Source organism: Chroicocephalus ridibundus, chromosome 1 (genome assembly GCF_963924245.1).
Source record: "Chroicocephalus ridibundus chromosome 1, bChrRid1.1, whole genome shotgun sequence".
In the NCBI taxonomy this organism is placed as follows: Eukaryota; Metazoa; Chordata; class Aves; order Charadriiformes; family Laridae; genus Chroicocephalus; species Chroicocephalus ridibundus.
Genome location: NC_086284.1, coordinates 20,155,319 through 20,165,896, shown reverse-complemented (window position 1 = coordinate 20,165,896; position 10,578 = coordinate 20,155,319). Strand labels below are relative to the sequence as shown.

Below are 10,578 nucleotides of genomic sequence, written 5' to 3'. Positions count from 1 at the left end.
GCACTCTACTATGACTCTTCAGAATCACAACACAAGAAATTTTGATCTGTTGCTCAAAATACATGTTTGTTTCTGAAAAGAGGCACAGAAAGGTCAGAGGGTTGTAGCTGTTTGTACTCTCCCTTGGATTTACTGGAGTAATTACTTGCTTGTTCGGAATTAGCCATTACTTCAGGAAGGATTTTATTACAGGTCAAAGGCACACTTGTGGAAGCAAACCCAAATCTCCTACTGAAATAAAAAATAACAGATAACATCAGATATGGTATTTCTACTTCAAGGAAAATATAAATAAGTACTTCATTAAAGACGTTCTCAGAGGAAATAAGATGGTTTGGAAGAGGTCTGAATTTTGGGGACATTTGCTCAATGTGGAGCTGAGTTCAAACTTTGCGTCTCTGAAGATGTATTATGTTTTTTCTGAAGGGCATGTGGTGGGCTCAGGGTGCGAATGCTGCTAAGTGCAAGAGAGCTGCATGGCTGCAATGTCTCCCAGTGCATTTTTTTTTCTAGTTTAGATTAGAGTCCAACGTTTGCTGCTTTTAGGGAGGAAACAAGAAACTACCCAGGGCAGTTTTGAGGCTGATCACTGCTGTCATTCATGAAGGTGGTTTGTTTGAGGTGCCCGGTGCCTACAGGTGAATTCATGCTGTCTGACACGAGCATTTTACAAGGTTTTGAAGACAGCTGTTTTCTAGCTTAATATTAATTGTTTCAGCCCATATGATCTATAGTCAGTTTTAAATCCACTCGTTTCAGAGTCTGTGAAGTGGCTCGTACTGCTCGTATTGTGTGGCAGCGATGTCCAAAGGCTGCTAATGCAGTGGGGGAACCAAACCTTGGAAAGAAAATGGGATAGAACAAAATGTTGTGTGTCTTCCTTCAGTAATCCTAGGAGAAACATTAGGAAAATTTCCAGGGGTTTTTCCATCCTGCTCTATTTTGTTACTCGTATTTATTCGCTCACTCCAGGAAGGGTGCCTCAGGTGTTGTGACAGCTGGGGGACAGGCCTATGGCTTCTGAGAAGTGCACTGTCACCTCACTGAGCCCACGGAAAGGATGCCTGCAAATGTGTGTGCTCAAGGGCATGTAGCTGTTTGCAAGGACATGTACCGATAGGACGAGGGGCAGTGGTTTTAAACTAGAGCAGGGTAGATTTAGATTAGACATTAGGAAGAAGTTCTTTACAATGAGGTGGTGAGACACTGGAACAGGTTGCCCAGAGAGGTGGTGGAGGCCCCATCCCTGGAGACGTTCAAGGCCAGGCTTGATGAGGCTCTGAGCAACCTGATCTAGTTGAAGATGTCCCTGCTCACTGCAGGGGGGTTGGACTAGATGACCTTCAAAGGTCCCTTCCAACCCAACACATTCTATGATTGTATAATTCTATGATTCTATGAAATTGCAACAGTGATCAGGGCATAGACCATCCTTCTGCTCCTTGGTTGCACAGTGTCAAGTGCCACAAGGGTCCTGGTCCATTACCGTGCTTTTACATATTAGGTCTGTCACCAGAATAGACAGTTAAAATGTGACAGAGCTCCTCTGGTAGTACATGGACTATCAGATGCAAATAATGAAATGTGAACACCGCTCTAAGCATCTGTCACATCAGTGCTTCTGTTCTCCACATGGCCCTGTGCTTTGTGAATGAGGAGAGGTCTGAGAGGAAGCAGGCATTACCCTGTGTCTAGCGCAGAATGAGGATTAAGTAGAGAGTTGTGCAAAAACATCTGGTGTAGAAGAAAGTGCGGGAGCAGTGGGAAAGCAGTGCTGAGCCCCGGCGGGAGAGGGCCGAGGACTAGAGTAGGTCTATCTTTGCAGAGTTGCTCTCAACGGATATGAACATGGTGCTGTTTCTGCTCTGGAGTGGGTACTGGAGAGCTGTGATGAGCGTGGTGCTGGACTGGTAGCACCGCTCGGGGGGGATGGCTACGGCTGCGGGCTCAATGCTCCGTTAACCACAGCGGCAGAGCTAGCTCACGGCTGTCTATGGACGCATGGCAGCTCACCCAAGGAAATGTTCCCGTGGATACGTGTCTAAGCTGCGTAGAGACCTTGTGGTTGTATTTTGCTTGCTGGAGTTTAAATGATATTGCATTGCCTTTACTACCAGTTCCCTTAACAAAGATTTTGTCTTGAGGATATTCCCTGTTGCACGTCTTTTCTCTAATGTAGCTCCATCGGCTCTTCTCTGACCCAACCAGTCCATATTGGGCGAGTAACTAGGACTTTATGAAGAGGAAAGCTGGTTGCTTGCTTGGGTAGAACAGGGCCACCACCCCTCCACAACTACAAGACATTGTTTATAGACGTGTTATATTTTAGACCCAGCCGCCATGCTCCAGATGCTCAAAACCATATATATGTGAATGTACATTAACGGTGGTTGTTGCGCATAACCTACATATTTTGAGGAAGCGGTGCTGTGAATGTCTTCACGTAAAATTTTCAGCACGTGCATGCTCTGCCCAGTAAATGGGGGAAAAATAGATGCTGCTTTACATCAAAGGTGCCCAAAGGCAAAATAGGCATGAAGTGAGGGAGGCAAGATTAAACGTCTCAACCAGCACTTTCTATGCATCAAGGTACATAACTGCACAAGAAGCACGACCATTACTGAAAAACCTTGGATTTCCATCTGGTGTTGCATTCTGGTTTTCCTGAGATGAAAGGGGCTGCATGCTGCTGTGAAAGGACTGAAAGTGAGCACTCAACGTGAGCCTCGTCACTTTGTGGTGGGCTGTGGCAAGCCCTGGCGTTCACTGTTGTAGGGTAGTGACATACACAGTACAAAACCTAACATTAATCAAATAATTAATTTGAGGGAGTAATGGACATGGTTTTCTCTTCCAGCATTTCGCTGTTAGATCTTCTCAGCCCAGAAATTGGGATATTTATTATTTAAGATGACCTGCCCTTGCATTTGGGTTTAGCCCAAGCAAAAGTTTTTGTTATAATGGGGAGGGCTAACAGCTGAGTGGGAGTACCACAAAGTGACTTCTAAGACTAGTTCTCTTGCAGACACTGCCTGTGTAGACAGAATGTCTCTTTCATGTTTAATGCCATGTAAAGTGCTGTGTACAGCAACTCGCTTAACTGAATGAGTAATATGAAAGTGATATAATAATACAAAGGTAATATAAAAACCTCTTGAGACGTTCATGATAAGAATCCCATCTTTTTTTGGTCTCGGTGTATTTCAGAGTGCCCTAGGGGAACCTTTTTTGCCAGGAGAAAAGCTGAGTTATGAATTTTTCTACTACATCTAATTGTAAACAGAGAATCCCATAAGAGAAAAGCGAGCTACCTCAAGAGTGCCTTTTTCTCTTAAAATTGGATACCCACCCATGAGGATAAGTGACCTGGCTGCCGGATCATGTGTACTCAGTGGTTCTTTTTTGATTTTAGATCTGGTGCTTTCCTGAGATAATAGGTGGCGCTGCCGGGCTTACTGGTATAGGTATGGAATAGGATAAGTATGTGGTAACCAACCAAATGGACAACACAAATATAACTTCTTGCAGTATCAAACCCCTCTTTTCAATGGCTGGGTGGAAAGTTTTAAATATGCTTGTAAATATACCTGTTGTGAAGCTTCTCCTGGCTGCATGCCAAGTGGCAGGCAGTCCCTACGGATGCATAAGGGCAAATGATGGCACCCTTAATACTTCAGAAACCACGGGAACAACTGGACTCCCAGCAGGCACTAAATGAAAGTAGCGCTGAATTAGCTGTGTCTGTGGTCGTCGGAGGGGAGCGATGAGACCCAGACCCCCTGTGAACCCCACCGAGGGGACAGTGTGGCCACCCCCTCCCCAGAAGGCCCTGCGGACTGGGGGGGGTCAGCGCCTGCTGAGGAGGGGGACTCACGGTGGGGAAAAGCATTTTGGGATGTTGTACAAGTTCGTCTTATGAGCTGTTTTAAGGGGGTTGTGGAATATGCAAGACTTGTTATGGGAAGTTTAGGGGAAAGTTCTGTGGGAGGAACCAGTGTGAGGGAAAAGGGGATAAAAGGGGCTGGACCTGGGTGGGAGCTGGTTGGTCAGTACGCTCGTTTGACCGAGCCCTGCACCTGATCGCACAGCCTACCCTGCAGTTTTACTACATATTCTCATGTAATGATGTAAATAATTATTTACTACTAGTACTACTGCTACTAATTGCTCTTACATTCTTTCCATCCACCTGTGTGGTCACACACACCCTCTGTTCTGAGCGCGTGTGAGAGACCACCAGCGACCCTCACGCCGGAGGAGTGGGCAGCAGCACGAGAGCCGGCACCTGCATCGGGACCGCGAGCCTCAGGGGCTGGAGGTGCCGGCACTGGGGAAACCGGGGCCTGAAGCCGCTCTGGGGCAGAGAGAGTGGCTAAACCCAGCTACTGGAGAGACACATTTTCCATCTGTGAGTATGTATTTCACTAGTGAACATCAATCCTGATCAGACAGAGAGGAACGGTACCTACCACCCGTGGTGTCCATGGAAAAAGGAAAAGAGGAGGCTGAGGAAAAAGCCTTTTTAGCCTGGAAAAGAGGAGGCTGAGGGGAGACCTTATCAGCCTCTACAACTACCTGAAAGGAGGTTGTAGAGAGATGGGGGCTGACCTCTTCTCCCTGGTGACAAGTGATAGGACGAGGGGAAACGGGTTCAAGTTACGTCAGGGGAGGTTCAGATTAGATATTAGGAGACATTTTTTCACTGAAAGGGTTATTAAACATTGGAATAGGCTGCCCAGGGAGGTGGTGGATTCACCATCCCTGGAGGTGTTTAAAAAAAGGGTAGATGGGGCACTGAGGGACATGGTTTAGAAGTGGCTCTTGTCAGGGTAGGCTAAAGGTTGGACTCGATGATCTTAAAGGTCCCTTCCAACCTCAACAATTCTATGATTCTATGATTCTATGTGTGTGTGAGTGCTCTGTGTGTGAGTCTGTGGGGGTGTAGACACAGTGTACAGACATTGCTCTCTGTGTTCATCAGTGGCTGGCTGTGCGTCTCTGTGTCTGTGTGTGTGTGCACCGTCCTCAGCCTCGCTGCAGGCTGGACCTGGGCGCCGGGAGCTGCAACAAGCCCACCTCCACTGGACGGGGGCAGGAGGAAACGCCCTGGGTACTGTAGCCTCAGGATCTGGCTGCCCTTTACAAAATGCAACGGAGAAAAATGCACGCTGCTCCTTGTGCAAGGACAGATTCAAGGTTTAATGGTGGATCACTTTGTAGATGCTGGCATGGTGTGGGGGTTTGGGCTCATTCACAGCAGAAGACTCTCATGTCGTTGAGAGCTGTGTCATCCCCCTTTCCCTGGGGTTCCTCCACCTTTGTCTGGAGCCCACAGATGGCTCCGGAGGTGCAGTTGCTGCTCCATGGGCCGAAGTGACCCCACAAAAGGCCCTCGCCCTCCAGCTTTGTCCCATCTGAGCAGGTGAACCTCACGTTGTTGGCTGCTGTGTTGTCACGCAGGTGCCGCATCTTTTCCACACGCAGTGAGAAGGAAACCAGCTTGTTGCTGGGGCAGAACTGGGCCTTGGTCCAGTTTCCCCACCTGCCAGAGAAGAAAACAACTCACCAAGATGTGTTCAGCCTCTGCTGTGCTGCAATCAACACCACAACTTGCCTGGGATCCTGGAAGTCCTGGGGTAGGGCTGGTGGGTTTCTACAAGCACATTTCACTCTGCTTCCCCATCACCCCCTAGATGCCTGGCCACCATCAACCCTGTTGCTGCAGGACCCCATGGGAATTTCATCTGCTTGCTTTGTCCCTGCTACTTAATAGCAATGTCCTTTTCAAAGTAAGAATTTGAGGAAAAGGAGAAAATACAGGTTTAAGATCTGCATTTTTGAACTCCTTCATCTTTCAAAATACTGTTCCCTTCCCTGGGACCAGATCTCTACCCTAAGACCTTCACAGTTTGTGGCCAGGGGGACCTCACCCACCTCCTCAAGTGGGATGGGGAGCCACCGTCACAGGGGTGCCTATGGAGAAACCATCACACTGGTTTTCCTTCATGCTCCCCCAAAGCTGCTGCCCTGAAGGAGGATGAGAAAGCGAAGACTACTCACTGCCCCACGGAGGACTCAATGACTGTGCCGTCCGTGCAGAGCAGGCGGATGCCGTTCAGAGCTGTGTCGTCACCAAACAGCCAAAATCCCTGGTAGGGCTGCACCTTAGAAGAAGGGAAGAAAACGGGAGAGGTCAGTACCCTCCCCCTTTTAAAAGAAGAGACGAGGTGAGCCCTTGTCATGAGGCGTGGTAGGAGGCTTCAGGGACAGAGCCGGACACAGGTAGGGCTGTGAGGCAGCTCCACGGCATTTCTCAGGGGGGCCTTTTTGCTGTTGCCCACCTCTACTTTCTTTCCAAACTGCGGAGCAGAGGCTCTGGACACAGGAACACTTGGTGGCTGCTGCCTTGGGTCATACCCACCCTCTTGCTGTGTGCTGACACCCAGAGCTGCTGAGCTGGCAGCTGGGAGTTGTCCCAGCCCCTTGGGAATGGGCTCTGCAGTACCGACCCCAAGTCTTTTCTTACCCCATGGACACCTGCTAAGAAATCGCTCGCTGGCAGAGAGCCTGGAGAGCTGCTCTAGGCTAGAGATTTCTTCCTGGCAAGCCTGCATGAGCGATGCAGAGACAATGCAAGCTGCTACAAGGGGACAAAGTGTTGTGGCCAGCCCTGCTGAGACCAGAACAAAATAACATCATTTCACAGCATGACTTTTTTCCACCCCAAAGGAGTGAAACCTTACCTTCACTTCAAATCCCTTAGCGTAGCCGCTGGGGCAAAAATGTTGGTGTCCCCAAGAGCCCCAGGGGCCTCCATTGCGCACCATGAGGATGGACTCATACTCCCGTGCCTCAGTGTCCTGGAGGCAGCAGGAGCCCAGCAGGCAGAGGACGGCAGGAATGAGCAGCTGCATCGCGGTGAACCTGCTTGGGGCCTCACTGCATGGAGGTGATGGCACAGGGGAATTTATGAACCAGCAGAGTGGGTGGGAGTCCTTGGGGAGTGTCAACAACCCCCATGGGAAGTGCTGGTTGTTGCTATGTACTGCTCCTGTTGCCAACCTGTCCCTCGGTGGTGGGGCCACCCTTGCCAGGCAGAAGGGCTGTCGCTTGTTTGCACTGGACAGGGGGCTTGCAGGGCTGTGAAAACTTGTGGATGTGAGGGAAGGGGGGGCAGAGCTGGGGCCACTCCCCAAGAGGGTGCTGTGGTTTTGAGGAGGGTCCTGGCAATGCTGCGAGGAGGGTGTTGGAGAGGGTGAGGTGGGAGGAGGAGTGGTGGACTGGAGAGGTTAGAAACCTCTGAAGGGGCTGAGGGAAAATGGAGGTGGAGGGTTCTCAGGGTCCTTTGTACCATGGAAGTCCTCGCTTACTTCCTCTTCCTCACTTTCCTTCTCTCCTTACCATCCTACTGGGGCTGAGGAAAGTGCCTGACTGGAAGCCATTGCATTTTGCTCTGGGACGTGCATTAAGTGTAGGTGACTGTGTAAACGATGGCAACCCCTTCTCACAGGGAAACTGCTCCAGCTGCCAACCATCTCGTGTGGCCTTCGCTGAACTCACTGCAGTTCATTCATGTCTGTCTTATACTGGGGGCAGGGGAACGAGAGCAAAACTGCGTGCAGTCCCATCACCCCATGGACTTGTGCAGACACAGCTCCCAGCTGCTCAGGGGTGTCTTTAGGAGGTGTGAGCACACAGAGCGGGTGGCAGTTCCCAGCAGGAGCAGACCCTGCTTCTGCTGTTGTTCTGCTCTCAGATGTGAGTTCCTGTTGCATGCCTTGTTCCTCCAGAGGGACTAGCCAGAAAAGAAACCCCTGCTGGCAGCAATATTCATGGGTATCCTGTGAGTAGTTGCTGAGCAGGAGGATAAGCTGCTCATGGTCCCATTGAAGAGTCAGTGATGGTGCCACCTGGGAGATATGTCCTGTGAGGTCTATAGCAGCATTATGTCCTACACTACAAACACAGCCAACACAGGGAGAAAGAGTTATTCCAGGCTTCAATTTCTGAAGAATGGAATAGCCTGCTTCTATAATAGCCATTTTTTGCAGGTAAGGGAAGAAATGTTGCTTTCAGTTGAAATCTGCTGATATTATCCCTTGGGTAAAATCATAAAGAAACCCAGTTACTCACGGCACCCCACAGGAGACAATGAGGATGAAAATGTATCTCATAGGCAACAGGAACCCAGCAGAAAGAAGGCAACAGGGATGAAGGGCTGTGTGGTCAGGGTCCCGATCTGGAGAATGGACACTTTTCCACTACAGCGAGATAGGACTTTCTAAGCTTGAGGTGTCAGGTGGATTTCCTCATAAGAGTGGCAGTCACCACAGGAAGAGCAATGGGCGATTGCAAGGTACCATATCCAGTAAAGAGCTGTGAATAAGTGATATGATCAGCCCTCTTCATTACCGATGATGGCTGCATGATGAGGCTTTCAGGATATTTGGAAAGTTATGGCTTTAGGGTGGAGCGGTGGCAGAGACACCTAGAACCATGGAAGGATCTTCAGGAGAAGCAGTGAAGAGGAGCTAGGTGGAGGAGGGGGCCCTGAACTGGCTAACCCCAAAAGATAGAGATGTTTTACAGTTTGTAGTTATATCCACAGGGCTCAATCTTGCTCCTTTTGGGTCCCTCTTATTGAGAGGGCCTATTTTTGTTGTCTTCCACTTTCACACAACTTCTCCTGTTTCCTCTCCGTCGATCAGTCTGAACTCTAGTCCCAACGATCCTGTCACTGCAGGTAGGAGAAGGGGGATCCCGGCTGGGAAAAGACACTGTTCAGCATCTTTGCTGTTTTTTCTGCTGCCTGGGGAGGAGGCAGCCAGCGGCAGTGGCACCGGGTCAGTGGTTCTGAGATGCTCCATCAGGAAGCAGTGAAAACAATTCATACTGGTAATGAACTCTGCCTGTGGGAGAAAGCAGACACGCAGTATGCCTTTCTATAACTTCAGAGTGGGGAGCTAGAAAACAAGCGGGGAACAAATCTCAGCTTTATGTTTCCCTCTCTTGTCTCTCATTAATTTTTAACCCTTCCAGAGTGATGAAGCTCCTTCTTCAGTCAAAGAAATTTTATTTTTTTTTCCCCCACAGAAAACCTTCCCAGCTCTAGGAGTAACACATGGACTGGAATGAAAATGCTGGGATCAGTATCAGCAGCTGAGTTTGTGCTGCTGGGGTACAGGGCCAATGGGTACTTTGGGATAAATCTGCGTATACGCTGAACTATCTATAACTAACTATAACGCTGAGTATCCAGCGATGTCTCCAGCGTCCCTGCTAATGGACATTTTCTCGTCTGGGGAAGCTCTTTCTCTTCACTCCCTGCTTCTTTTTCTCTTCCGTTAACCTGCAGTCCTCCAGTCAGGCAGGGAAAGTACCAGCTTGCAAGCCCAGGATGGGTGGACTTTTCATTATGTTAGATTGGGAAGCTGGAGTTTGAACTTCTCAGTGAGCCTGTCGGCTTCTTTGCTGGTTAGCTTTGGCAGCTAGTTGTAGGGTCATGTTATGTGACACATCTTTTTTTTCTTTTAATTGAATTATTGGAAGACAGGATAGCATTAGACTCACTCAGCAGTGGAATTGAAGACATGATAGCAAGCGTAGAACAAAGACCAGTTCTGTATTTTTGCAAACATATAAACCAAAAAGAAATTTATCTTATTTTTTGGACAACTTAAGTGCTCCTCCCTATGACAAAAAATAACTGAGAGTTACAATGAAATCAAGATCTTTGGAAACAGTGCAGGTGTTCAAAATAATCAGAAATCAGCAGAATAGAAAAAGGCACTCACAGAGCCAAAATATCAAGATAAAAGCGTGAAGTGCTGCAGTAGCTTTGTTGACATTGCATATATGCATTTACATTGTAGATACTGAAGTGTAGGTTAGGTGAATCCCACTTTTGGTGGGCCAGAAAGTATTTAATTATTTACTGCCCATTTACAAGATGGATGGGCTCCCCAGGGAAGGCACAGGAGCTGTGTTCTCAGTTGGCCGCCTCCTCTAGCAACATAAACCTTTTTAGATGATGGTGAGAAAAAGTTACTTTAAGTTGTATGTGGACTGAAAACATTCTTGGAATGGCCTTTGTAATGTTGTTGGAGATAAAGAAGGTTAAATTTTTTCCACATTTGGAAACTAAAGATTTTGGATAAAAGACGTAGTTTCAAGCATTCTTTGGTGCTGCCAAGGGGCCAGTCAGCCTTTGAAGCATGTAGCACTCCCGCCGCTGTCATGTCAGTTTAAAAACAGATGCAGAGGCTCAAAGCTTTCTATGCTACTAATGGTGTTCTTTGAGGGACAGGGGACAGGCGCTGGCCGACTTTGTTGGTGCACCTAGACCAGATACACAGGCACATTGCCAGCTGGGTGGGGGACAGCACTACTTGTCTACAGCACAAGAGTGGTGACGTGTGATTCCTGTGAATATGAGAAATATATATGAATATATATGAGAATATGAGAAAAGTGATCAGAAACATCCCTAGTAACACAAAGTCATTAGACTGAGGCAGAGTCCATGCCTTCTCACCACTCCCAGTGCAGGGCAGCTGGTACTGAGAATTATCTCTCCAA

The 10,578-nt window shown here is 48.4% G+C and overlaps 1 protein-coding gene across 1 annotated transcript; it reads right to left on the bottom strand.

The window, feature by feature from the left end:
- Positions 1–5,247: 5,247 nt before the first annotated feature.
- LOC134517252 (vitelline membrane outer layer protein 1-like) lies at positions 5,248–6,914 on the bottom strand. Its single transcript, XM_063338606.1, has 3 exons — positions 6,744–6,914; positions 6,061–6,164; positions 5,248–5,542 (listed from the first exon to the last, which is right to left on the bottom strand). Exons 1-3 carry the CDS (start codon positions 6,912–6,914, stop codon positions 5,248–5,250), a joined length of 570 nt encoding a protein of 189 aa, XP_063194676.1.
- Positions 6,915–10,578: the final 3,664 nt, after the last annotated feature.

Bases quoted from the DNA above. Each gene is read 5' to 3' on its own strand.
- LOC134517252 (XM_063338606.1), bottom strand. From the start codon at position 6,914: ATGCAGCTGCTCATTCCTGCCGTCCTCTGCCTGCTGGGCTCCTGCTGC. The intron at 6,165-6,743 runs GTAAGGTTTCAC...CCTTCTTCTAAG, and splicing joins CTAAGGGATTTGAAGTGAAG to GTGCAGCCCTACCAGGGATT. The intron at 5,543-6,060 runs GTGAGTAGTCTT...CTTCTCTGGCAG, and splicing joins ATTGAGTCCTCCGTGGGGCA to GTGGGGAAACTGGACCAAGG.